We start from the raw sequence: 13,034 nt of genomic DNA, 5'->3' as shown, positions 1-13,034 counted from the left end.
TAGTAGCTAAGGAAGGGCTTGTCCTTGGCAAAATTGTGACGTAGGCAAGAATTATATCTGTTCATTTCCTCTCCCCACTCCCCACCAAGCTTAGTAAAGTCAGTATTTCTGAAAATACGAACCTGTAAACTCAGAGTTTTGTGGAGGATTAGTTTATTACATGTACAAATAAATGTAGGGTCTTTTGAACTTCCTGGATAAAATGCTTTCATTTAAAAGCTGGAAAATTTAAGCTACCAATGCATCTTACTTGGGGGAAGTAAGGCTTTTGTCTTGCTTGCCTCAAAACGTTTTTCCCAAGGGAAGGTTTTGAGCAGTTTATAAAAGAGAAGTGTTAGGAATCTAAGTCCCTTGTTCTGACTCCTCTGAAGTAAGGTATGGGCTGATCATCAATGTAGGAGAACTTGATAGAAATCATTGGGATTATAGCATCAGCATGTAGAGGGTCTGCTTTTTTTTAGGAAAATTAAAAAGCTTTAAAATAGAAACAGTTAATTTTATTCTCCAGATCTCAGCTGCTCCTTGAGGCAGATATAAATTCCAACTGTTTCTGACCTTGTAGTGTAATCTCCCAAATTGGCATGTATTTTAACATATTTTGTGAAAGCAGTTTCCACTATGTTGTGTTCACCAACACATGGTGCATTGAGACTGTTAAGCAAAATACAAAATATTACTAATAATCTATCTGCTATGTATTATTAACAATCAAAAGAAACAGCCTCTACCAGATGGAGGGACAGATCTGCGATATGCATTCATTTTTTATGTTCATGAAGTACTCCAGCACAAATCACAAATCAGAGAAAGCCCCTGATTTCATGTTTCGACTCCTTGGTTGTGTGAAAAGAAGGATAAATTCATGTACTCAAGACAGCAGATTTCCTGCCGGGAGGAAAATGCCCAAGTCAGAAGATCAAGAGATAAGGGTTTTCCCAGAGTAGCCCTACTGACTCAGTCTTTGGAATCACCAGCTGCTCACTTAATTTCTCTGTTTTTAGTATGTTTAAAATTAGCAATCCCTGAGCCCTTCCTGTTTCATGCTGGTGTATATATTATGGATAAATGCCCAAATGCATAAAATGTTGAGTGTTTTTTACATGGTTTCTTATCTGGGCAAATAAATTTCAAAATTTTACAAGTCTACAAAACATTTTTACCAGCTCATTTTCCTGGTGGGAAGTGGTTCAGTAATAAGAGAGAAACATCAGCCTTAACAAGCAGAAATGCTGTTCACTTCCATGACTGGCTATTTGAGAGATGATATTCTTGCCATTGTGTTTAGTTTTGCAGGTTGCAATGTACTTCCAAATCAGGCTCCAGGAAATATATTTTCCTTACAGTTTCACACCTGGTGTTTACTTCTCAGTTTGTTAACAAATTATGATTTTTTTTGGTAGACTTTTCTGTTTCTCAACATTTTTTCCTTAGTTCTAGTTAACTGTACATGAGTTTTAAATTTATTTCTGCCGTTTGCATTTCTTTGCCCCTCAGAAGTTGTATTCATCTGGGGGTGGAAGAAGCTGAGATTGTAGAACTTCATTCTAGGTTCTACTTCACAGAACATTGCTTCCCTTCTCTATCAATGTATCATCCTCTACTTGGGGCCTAGAAAATATCTGTTGAATGAAATGAGACCTGGCCTAAATACTTTCAGAAATTTAACCTATTTCCCTCAATGGAACATATATCTTCCTTAATCAGAAAAACAAATTTTGGGTATCTGTCTAATGCTACATGCCCTATTTAATGTTTTCTGGCATAGAACAATAATTGGGAGGCAATATAGCTTAGTAGTAAAGAGAGCAGGTGTCAGAGTGAGTAAGTAAATTTTGAATTCCAGCTCTTGCCTTGTTAGCTATCTAAACTTGGACAAGTTATGTAATCTCTTGGGGCCTCCATTTCCTCCTCTGTTAAATGGGGATGATAATACCTACCTCAAAGCGTTCTTTTGAGTATTAAATCAGTTTATCCATGTAATGTTTTAGAAGACTACTTAGCATATGGCAATTGGTCAAAAATTGTCCTCTATTATAACATATCACTAATTTTGTCACCTCACAGCATCTAGCAGAATGTCTTCTACATAGTAGAGCATCAGATGATTATATATAAATTGCAAACTTGAATAAATTTGTTAAATGAAGGAACAGACTTTCATTTGGTTAATAATTTTGATAAGCTTTTCTCCACTCTGAAATTTGGGAATGTCTTGAACGCTGCACACATTTGTGAAACTTTGTGCATGTTTTAACATTTTGTTACGTCCCCCTGAATGTCCTGGATCTTGTTCTGTTAATAACAGGTACTTAACAAATATTTATTGACTGATCGTTTCCCTATGAGTTACCCTCTCTTTCCTCTGGTAGTCTTTTTCTTGGGGGAGTCTCTTCAAATTATCATATTCTTAATACCTCCCATGCTATCATATATATAGAGTGTAATTTTTTTCAACTAGGCATCTTGTATCATGTTTGTCAAGATTTCTAAGTTTTGATGGATATCCACATTCTTCCAATTGAATTTGTTCAGACTGTGTATATGTACAACCAGGCAACAATAGTGAAGTAATTTCTGACAGGGAATTGAAAATGAGAGTACCATGAACTTTCTGTGGAGATTCCTTGTCAATATAGGGTTTTATTTTCAAACATGGTATTTTGTTATATGTTTGTATAGATTATATCTGAATGTTTTCCAAGTTTATTTCTCTATCCTGTTTTTAAAGTATCATGTACAAGTTTTTCAGTTCCATAAAAAGGTTGTTTATTTGATGGGAAAGGTTATATTCTCTGTAAAGACCTCTTAGAGTGCCTTTTTGTGCCAGGGAGAAGTCATAAGTATGTTAACTGTCTATCTTTCCTATACCAAGGAAATTGATTTCCCCTTTGTTTCTAAGGAAAATCATTTTGAGGGCACTCTCCATTTTGTGATGAATGGCACTCTAAAAACACTTCGGGGACTACAGGAGGGAGAATATAGGTATAAAATTATTCATTCCATGCAGCCTAATTTTATTCTTTTAAAATTAATTTCAGTTTTAGCACTTCTTGACTGTTTCCTTAACAATCCAAATGAATGTTTTTATATCCATCTAATACTCAACAACCAGTAAAGAAGACGGAACTAAATTGTGTTTTTAGCTACTGATTCTTACTCTTAGTCCTATATTTCCTGGACTTGCCAAGTGCAACCTAGGAACTTATGTCCTGATTTATCATTTACTCTTCTGCTGTCTAGCAGAACTTGTGGTTCAGTGCCTGGGACTTAGAGAAACAATTCAGTGGGATGGGAAGTCTGCCACAGAGAGTTGCTTAAGAATCTTGAAGAAGCCTACACATGGATGTCTTGGTAGCAGATTTTCAGTGAACAAAATGAAAACCTGTTTCTCTCTTGTGGTTATTTTGGGCTTTTCTATTTTCAAAGTAACCTTCACATATGGTACCTGCACATAAATCTGAGTATAATAGCATTTCATATTGATATATGCAAGGTTTAAGCTCACTTTTCATGATACAGCACAAGAAGAACTCTGCGTTATTGTTACTGGTTCTTTCAACATTATTTCAGAATGAAGGAGCTACTGAAAGTTCTAACAGAATTGCTATGTTGTGTTAATGTATGCATCTAAACTAAAACACTATTATATTCCTAGCACATTCTATTAATTATGGAAATCATTTTCATTTCAATGGTGGAATTTACATGACAACAGCTTCTGGGACTCAGTGGAGCATCAGACCAGCATGTCAAAGAATTCCCCCTTGTAGTGTGGGTGTTGACAGGGTTCTGCTGACATCAAATTTGCAATGAAAATGTCTCATAAATGTGCATCCACAAAGAATATTACTTAGAAGAGATCATCTCAGTATGCACATAGGTCATTAATGTCAGACAAGGCACTTTCCTCACTCTTATATTAGTAAAATAAGTTGTGGGAAATAAATAATTATACACATATATATGAGTGACCTAAAAGATGTGTCTTAACTATTTAGCAAAGAAGTCCAGATCTAGAGCTGTCACCTTTGTGTCCTCTATTGTAACTGTGCAAAATTTTTGTATTCTTTAAGTCCTGCATAAATGTTGGATAACACCTCTAAATTGGGTAAGAGAATGGACTGGTCCAGAGGAGTTATAATGGGGAGTAAGTAACAAGATAAAATAGAACTGGGGGAAACTAGGCTAAATATCACAACAAAGTTCTTAATAGGGAAAAACATTAGACTGTGAAATAGTCTTTCAAAAGCACTGGAAGAAAACATTATTTACATTATTTGAGCCATTTAAAATCAGATTGGACTGAAGTACTCCAAAATACAGTATGCTATGGGGACCAAGCCCACGATACAAGTTTCTACCAGTCTAATAGTTTCTACCAGTCTCAGTCTTACTGATTTTATGTGTTCCATCTTGATTGATAATCTTCTATCATTTTATGCTACTTCTTGGGGGCAATTTTAATCCATCTAATGCAGAATTGGATGTATTTAGTAGACTCTCAGGATAGGTGAAAAAATGTACAGTAAACTCAGTGTAAAATAGCAAAGCAACTATGAGTAAATACCTACTCCTTTTCTGGGAGTTATCCTTGGAGAAAACACATTTCACCACGGAACTCTGGCTATACATGCCATACTCCTGGTTTTTCAATGGAGATTAGGTATTAAAGTTTTTTTTTTTGTTGTTGTTGTTTGTTTGTTTGTTTAATGATTTCTTGGGATGATGTTTAGTGCACAAAAACAAATGGAAACATATCATCCCCAAGCCAGTGGGTGAACTACATTTTGGTGGGAGGTAGCTAGGACCCTAGAAAAAGATCATGCCTCATTTTGTGATTGATTATCTTTTGGGGACTGGACAAGAAAGAGAAAATGACTTAATGTGAAAAAAAAAAAAGAGTTTGATATAAAATAAGAGCCATTTCTCTCTTAAGGATTATATCTTAGTGGAGAAGGTACCCAGAGAAGTTGTAAAAATGTTATTGTTGGTAATCTTTTAAAATAAGACCATCTTCAGCCTTGTGCAGTTCTGGTTGGTCGAAGTTGAGACGTGAGAGAGGTGACCCTTTGACAATTATTCCCGTCTTTTGCTTCAAAAAATATTAATTTAAATTTAAATAAAAATAAGGACTACTAAACTTTTATGCTATCTTTACATTTATTCCACTTGCCAATTTTAATTGCAGTGACATAAATCAGAGATGGACTCATGATTTTGATGTTTGGTAATTGTAGGGTAGATCATCTGATTTAAATAAATTTCTTCTCATGAAGGTACCACAACTTTTAAAAATCATACACTCATACAAAAATGAGCATGTCATAGAATACATTTTCATTCTTCTTATATTTTCCATTCAAGTGGCTTTCCATATATTTTCCCAACTTACTGATCATATGTTCTTGAAGTGTGGAAAATACCACTTAATTTAAAATAGAGAGGTGCCTCTTCTCCCCAAACCTCCAAGTTTAGCCTATTCCTTGTGCTGGCATAATTTTCTACGACTTCATTTTCATGTTTCATTGGCAAAGGTCTGGCTTATAGAACTAGAGATTTTATACCTAGATTTTTTCCTTTATCAATACTAAAAGTTTTTCTTATCATTTATTCTTTTTTTAAAATCCAATGAATTTAGAATTCTAGAATTTTCATTGTTTTATTTGTAGAGTATGTTTTAAGACTTCCTATCCTCATTTTTCATCCTGAGCACCTGTGTTATTCTGAATATAATTCAAGCCAGCTTTAGGTCATGTCTATTAAAAATATCCTTGTACTCCTGCCTATGATCAGAACCCTAAAGAGTGGACAGTCAAAACCTACAGGCAAGGGAAATGTTTCTAAGTATAAGACATTGCCATTTTGAAAGGAAAAATATCACTTTATTAATGTCTGGTGTACATTAGCTTCCAAATCTATTCAAATTGTTGGGCTGTTTTTAGCAAAAAACAGATAGTACTACAGAATCATTAACTAATAATTAGAGTGTCCTAAACATCTTTGGTAGGAACTGTGTTATCCATAGAAGTTTACTGTAATGGCAATCTCGATGTTTTTAGTCATGCCTCTATTAAATATACCTAGGCAAACAATTCGAGTTCAGGTAGAAGGCTTAAAATGTGTGAGCAGATAAATCAAAGCCGACTTACACTTATGTATATGAATGATGTTAATGATGTTTGTCTCCAAATGGATGCCTATTCCCTGCCCCTGCCTGCCAAAGAAACCAACATAGCTCTGCTGAACAGTTCTAAGAGCAGGTGACACATAGAAATTCCAGCAAAGTAAAGAACTATTGCCAAGGCCCTTAAGTCACGCTAACCTCAACTTTTAATAGACCAATACATAATTACATATATACCCCAAACATATCTACTACTACTAACTGTAGTAAGATTTTATTAGCAAATTGGCTGAACACTTGACCACAAATCTTTAGAAGTGCACAGTTTTGTTATTTGTTTTCAAAATTTACAATTCTCTAAAATCCTTCAAAAGCAGAGGCATATCCCCTCCCCCCCCACCCTCCCACGATATCTATCTATAAATGTTATACCTTTGGGAATCTTCCATCCAAGGAAGAGATTAGAAGGAAATCTAAACGAAATCCTTAAGAAGCAAGCTTATTGGATATATTACTTGGTCTATTTCTGGATCACAAATCTCCCGCCCTCTCTGAGTTATCTCACTGTCAGGTAAGAAAATGGAACAGGATCACGAAGAAGAAATATGCTCCCAAGTCTAGCTTTTCGATTTTTCGCTCAAACCGAAGAAAGCAAAGCGCAGCAAGTTGGGGCTCCTTTCCAAGCGTGCCTACAGGAGGGTAAACCTCTGGCCGCCTCTGGCTGCAGAGCTTCTCCTGGCTGCACCACCGAACAGGTCCCGCTGCCCGCTACCCACCTCGCCTCGCCTGGCAACCTCCGCACCTACATGAAACCGCCAAGGTGTCAGCCAGTTACCTCACGGTTTCCTGTGCATAAAGCCCAAGGAACCCCCAAGAAACGAATCCCGACCCTACAGCTGGGCTGGAGGTGGTAGACTGATGAGACTGGTCTCTCTCCGGGACTGCGAGAGCTAGTGAGTCCCTCCACCTCTCGCACCCTGGCCGCAGATCTTTGCCCTGAAACCTTCCTTCCTCGCAGACACACAGACGTGCGCGCACACACACGAACTAACTCACGCACACCCACATTGCCTCTGGCCCCCACCCTCCCCACTCCCGGCAGAACTGTAGGGACTGGTCCGTGCTCTGGCTTAACTTTCCCGGCTGCGACTGCCCCACGCGGTACCCCAACCTTCGCGCCCTCGCTGGGCGCCCTCCCAGGGGACACGTCCTCCTCCGGACCCCTTACCTCGGACTGACAACTCCTGGCGGGGACTGGAGCTGACCGCGATGGCAGCAGCGTCGGCTGAGCCTGCTCCCGGGTTCCGGCTCATGGTTGGTCCTCTTCATCCGACACAAAAGAGGCAGCTTGCGGGCTTTGTCCTTTCCGAATCCAAGAGAGAACTTATTTTGTCCCTGAAATGGCCAACTTGTGCGCGCCGCTTCCTGTCACAGTGCCCCCTGCCCCCGCCCCTCCCGGCTGCGCGCTGGACCACTGCCCGGTGGCGGAGCACCCAGGCCTCCGAGTCAGTGGGGAGTGGGAAAAGGGAGGAGTGGGAAGAGAAGGGAGGGCGGAGGTTGGAAAAAGGGGACCCAGTGGTCTTTCGCGGAAGGGAGGGGAGCAGGTCCTAGTCGAGTCTCCCTCCTCCTTCTCTTTACAGACAAACCCACTTCCCAGCCGCGGAAGCAACTTTCCTTCACCTTGGCCACGCTGAAACCGTAGCATTTAATTGGAACTCTCAGCAGAGGCACGAACCTCCTGGCATTCTCTCCTTTGATTTTCTCTTTTTTCTTTCCTTCCTATTCCCTTCTCTTCCCTCTCCCCTTCTTCCCTCCTTTTATAGGGGTGTAGCTGCAGTCTTCAGTGAGCCAGGGTAACTAGACCAGAGGATTATTATAGGGAAAGCCAGGAGGTTTTGCTGGCTGCCTCACCTCATTCTGTTTTAAATCCTAAGTACTGCATGCTAAGGTTGGTGAATTTCCGGGGAGGAGGGGTGGTAAAGGGGTGTGGAGAGGCAGGCACGGCGGCCTCTCCAACTTTGAAGCTGTATTAGAGCTCTCCGCCTTCGCGAGCGCAGGGACTTAACGCTCCTATGGTCCCCGTGCTACTGCCTGACCACAGGCTGTAGGAGGAAGAAGAGGGAGCAGAGATGGAGCCAGCGAGCGAGGGAGGCCGAGAGACAGCTCGGCCCCACACGCTGCCCAACTGCACAGTGCGAGCCCCCGGAGAGGGCTTGTGTAGAACAATCTCTGGGTCAGGGGGGAGGGTGACACTCCTGTTTCCTAGCAACCCTCATCAATCTTTTCGGGATAGCTTCCTCTGAAGAAATGCGATTGGACAGCCCCTGCAAGGAAGCCACGCCTCTTCAAGAACGCTGCGCTGCTGCTTTCTCGGATTCTCCCAAATTTCTTGGATGGAATAACATCAAAGGGGCGTATTGAATTATCGTTCTTCTTCTTCTCTTCTGCTGCCATACCGCCTCCTTGCAGGTACTCTCCCTCAGCCTTCTGCAGACACAGTCAATGTTCTTTACATATCCTCTTGTTTCTTCTTAAAATTAAATAAAAAAAAATAAAAATGAAAACCTTAAATCGATGACGTGGATACAAAAGAGAAAAAGGCACGCGGAAATAGCTTTAATAGTCTTCGAGCTACAGATAAATGCTAAAGGCAAAATTCCAGGGATCATTCTATGTTTAGATACACATTGTGTTTTATTTCAAAATTGGAATTAGACTGTCATTAATTTTCCACACGAATATACTTAGTGTTAACCAAAGACTGACTAAGTTATATGAAGCCAGAACAATTAAACTTAATGCTTTAAATGCCACATTTATTCTTTAATATTTAATGTTAACAACTGCTGTCTTTTGTAACCTAGCCAGAACATTTAAACTAGAGAAATAATTTTACCACCAATTCTTTTAGACAAAGACATTTAGAAGACATGTGTGTTATATATTTCATTGTGAGCTCCACTAAAACTAGGAACTTGAATATGTTAAAAATTAAAATGTTATTAAATAGTGAAATGCTAAAAATTTTAGAAGCATCCCATCCAAAACCATTCTTTCTGCAAAGCAATAGCATCGCCAAAATAAAAACACCACCACTCTTCCTTTGTGTTTCATTTTTATTATCTAACAAGTACTGTTCACCATAAGCATATTAGGTCTTCTTAAGAGAAAACCTTCAAATGCCTCCTTGAAGAACAAACAATAGACATCTGTACATCAAGGGGTAATGACATGAATACTGGGGAAGGGAAAAGATTTATACGCTGCAAAGCCTTCAGATTTTTATGAAGACACGATCAAAGCTTTTGGTCTCTTTCAGAATGTTCCAGACCATACCTTTATGGACTTCCAAGACCTTATCAGAATCAGCTGGGATTGGGATTGGGAGTAGAAGCGGTTTGATATTTTCATCTTATTAAAAAAAAAAAAACTGTGTTTGCGCAAAAGAAAACACTAATAAATAGGCTGAACTGCATCTCCACAGCCCATTTCTTAGGCTATCTAATACAGTCACACTTGTAATGTGTAGAGAGTAACATACTGAAGCAAATTATCTATCTGTTATCTATCAGATTTTGTCTTATGGGACACCAGCCTACCCCCTCCCCTCATGCATTCTCAGAGAAATGATGAATATAAGGGCTCTTCAGCATGGGAGGGAGGAGTTTGGAAAAGGGAGACCCAGTGATCTTTCGCGGAAAGGAAGGGAGCAGTTCCTAGTTGGGTGTCCTGAATTCCTTCACTTCTTGTGTGTGTGACCTTGGGCAAATTTCTTAATCTCACTGTTTCTTGGTTTCCTCATCTGTAAAATTAGATTAACTGCTCATCCCTCAGAGTTATTTTGAGGATTTGTAAGGACCCTGTAAACAGCATATAAGAATTAGTTACTATTACTAGTCTCTAATTTATAGTTAAGGAATGCTATTTTAATTGTTGAACCATATATAATATGTAATTGAAGGTAATTAGCCGTCTACTTTAGTTCTTCCTTTTCCATTTAAATTCATCATTGATTGGTAACATAGCTTTAACTTTTAATGTTTATTTATTGGTGTGTGTATGTTTTCAAGTTGCTTTTAAAAGCCTGAAGGGACCAAGCTAAATTATAACCTCTGGCTAATTGACTCATCAATTTGGAAATTACATCTCTCCCTCTCCCAGCCTCCCCTAAGTATTCCAGCTGGGCTCCATTTGTAGACCATTCTAGTTCCCTTCTTTAAGTACTTCTGGTATAGCATGTTTACCTCTATCAAATCTTTTTCTGGGTATTATTAGTTTGTTTGAACTTTTAAAATCCATCTATATTTGTCTGAGTGATTAACTATGATAGTATTTCTTCTTAGGACCCTTTACAGTTAACACCCTGATTTCTGGTATGATGTCTTTTTAATGTAGTCCATAAAGTTATCCAGAAATAACATTGAGAGTTGGTGTGCTATCATCATTAATTACAAAAAAGCACATTTTATGTCCCCATTCTGATCCAGAGTTTACTCTTACTAGCATACCCTTTTGAGCAAATCTCTTTCGGCTCAATCCAGTTGCTGAAAATCTGTGTCTTTGTTGGTTTCTGTAAATAGTCAGCTGTATACAGTTATTTTGATCACACCCCTGAATAATCAGTTGTCCAGTTTGTTTGGGACAGTTTTGGTTTACATCTACTGTCAGATGTATTCACAGTGCTCACTTTAATTGTCAGAAGTGTCAGGTTTCAGCAAGGAATAATATGGCTACACCAACCTTCTAACCACCTGGTTGATACCTTTTACCTCAGCCCCTATGCTCCTTCTGTCCGGTGGCTGTTAAATTCCTCTGTTTAACTCTTTTCTTAGGTAGGACTGATCAATTCTGGAAGCCTAATACATATGTCTTTGTGTACTATATGCAAGTAAAATGTATAATATGCAAATAAAAACTATTAAAATATATCTTTAATTTGCTTACAAGTTGCCCTCTTTTTTTTTCAGTTTCTTTCAAACTGTGTTTCTCCTTGTATCATCTGTAAATTCTGATTTTAGTTATTGTTAAACAATGTAAAAGTATTTCGGTCTTGGTTTGAACTGAAGTTCTTATGCAAGATGTGCCAATTACTTCATATTCCAAAGTGAGAGTTATCAGACCCTCTGTGCTGGATTTTAGTGGGGCATCCTTAAACCACAATGGGGGAGAAGTGTTTACCTCACCTCAACTCTAAGGAGAAGTGCTGCTGCTACAGGAAGATGCATTGCTATGTTTCCCTGGAGTTAGGGTGAGGTAGTGCACTGCTTTTTCATTCACAGCAGAGAAGTCAAGAAGGCAAGAGGCTGTGTCTAGATCTGCCTCCAAGAAAGCTGTGCTGGTTTGAATCTGTTATGTACCCCATAAAAGACTATGTTCTTTTAATCTACTCTTGTGTGGGCTGACCTATTGTGGGTAGGACCTTTGGATTAGATTGTTTCCATGGAGATGTGCCCCTGCCCAATCAAGGTGGGTCTTATTCCTTTACTGGAGTCATTTAAGAGCTCACAGAGAGCGAGAGAGCTCAGAGAAGCTGAGAGAGACATTCTGGAGAGAAGCTAAGATATGTAATCCAGAGTTTACCCCCAGGACAAGCAAGGAGGACCCACAGGAGCCAAGAGAAGTTAAGAGAGACATTTAGACAGAAACGCCCCAGGAGAAACAAGCAGAGAGCCAAGAGAAAGCTAAGGGAGACACAAGCCCAGAGACATTTTGGAGAATGCCATTTTGAAAACAGAACCCAGAAGAAGGACTAGCAGATGTCACCCTGTGCCTTTCCATGTGATAGAGGAACCCCGGGTTCCTCAGTTTTTCTTCGGAGAAGGTATCTGCCTCTTGATACCTTAATTTGGACATTTGCATGGCATTAGAACTGTAAATTTTCAATTTGATAAATCCCCATTGTTAAAAGCCAGTTCAGTTCCAGTATATTGCATTTTGGCAGCTCTAGCAAACCGAAACAAAGGCTGAAAGAAAAGAGGACAGAACTTAGCTAGGAATTACACTCCTACTTTTCACAGGTGGAAGGGGAGGGTGTGAGAGAGTGATCACAGAGTGGAGATGTGTTTTCTTAGATAGGTGGCAGGTGGCCTTTTTGTAATTCACATTAAAAGGTTCTAGAAGAGTTCCAAAGTGAAGTTGAAGTGCAGACAACCAGGGGCCTAGGGAAGGATAGTAAGTGGCTTGTAGTGAGTGCCTCACCAGAATAAGGAGAGAGTCTGCAGTGAGAGGTTGCCAGAGTCCAAGGGTCTTCAAAGAACTGACTAAATTGCAAACAGGAAAGTCAGCTTTGAATACCTGCCAACCCCAGGAAAAAGCTATGCTGGATAAATTCTGTTCAAATAAGACTTTTCTTGTTCCTTCATACCTTCTACCTTCCTGAGGGGTCAAAAGATCCAGCTGCTAATTAAGGTAGAGGAAGGCTCAGGATAGGAGCTGGCTGAGCAGAGAGAGGAGGCCCCACTGCAAGTTTCTTTCTTGCTGACTTCCAAAGCTGGGGGTAGGGGAAAAGCTTTAACTCAGATGTTGTAATTTCGATTATTATACTGACTGAAACGACTTCTCCCCGAGGTTTTTTTTTTTCACTAATGTGAATGGAGGAATTTATTTGGGAACAATCTGAAAGGCAAGGCATTAACCTTGGTTTTCATCCAAGAGGATGGGGAAGAACAAGCCCCAAAGGCAACAGAATCAGGGGTGATGGTGAGAAAAGGATAAAATTGTTTTTGTGGTGTTTTATGAACCTTATTTGTTAGGAATATAAATGTTCTGATCAGTACTTTGGATTCTTTTGCATTTTTTCCCCCTGATTCTTACCAGGAAAAAAAAATGGAGAAGGAATAGACCTTGGCTATTTACTCTGTGTTTTCTCTTTTGTCCTGAAGTTTGTACCGTTGATAACTGACTTAAGGTT

General features: G+C 39.4%; 1 protein-coding gene across 7 annotated transcripts in view; it reads right to left on the bottom strand.

Moving 5' to 3' along the window:
- The window catches only part of GRM3 (glutamate metabotropic receptor 3), a 260,271-nt gene extending 251,967 nt beyond the window's left edge, over positions 1 to 8,304 (bottom strand). For 3 of the 7 annotated variants that reach the window (XM_037836542.1, XM_037836546.1, XM_037836544.1), the window contains exon 1: positions 7,353 to 7,473. Coding sequence is in view for 3 of the 7 variants with exons in the window: in XM_037836540.1 (XP_037692468.1) it covers positions 7,353 to 7,437 (85 nt within the window). In the remaining 4 variants the exon portion in view is untranslated. The other 4 variants (XM_037836540.1, XM_037836541.1, XM_037836539.1 and 1 more) reach the window with 4 other exon arrangements.
- Positions 8,305 to 13,034: the final 4,730 nt, after the last annotated feature.

The sequence above is a fragment of the Choloepus didactylus genome, chromosome 5, assembly GCF_015220235.1.
Source record: "Choloepus didactylus isolate mChoDid1 chromosome 5, mChoDid1.pri, whole genome shotgun sequence".
Taxonomy (NCBI): domain Eukaryota; kingdom Metazoa; phylum Chordata; class Mammalia; order Pilosa; family Megalonychidae; genus Choloepus; species Choloepus didactylus.
This window is presented reverse-complemented; position numbering and strand designations above follow the sequence as displayed.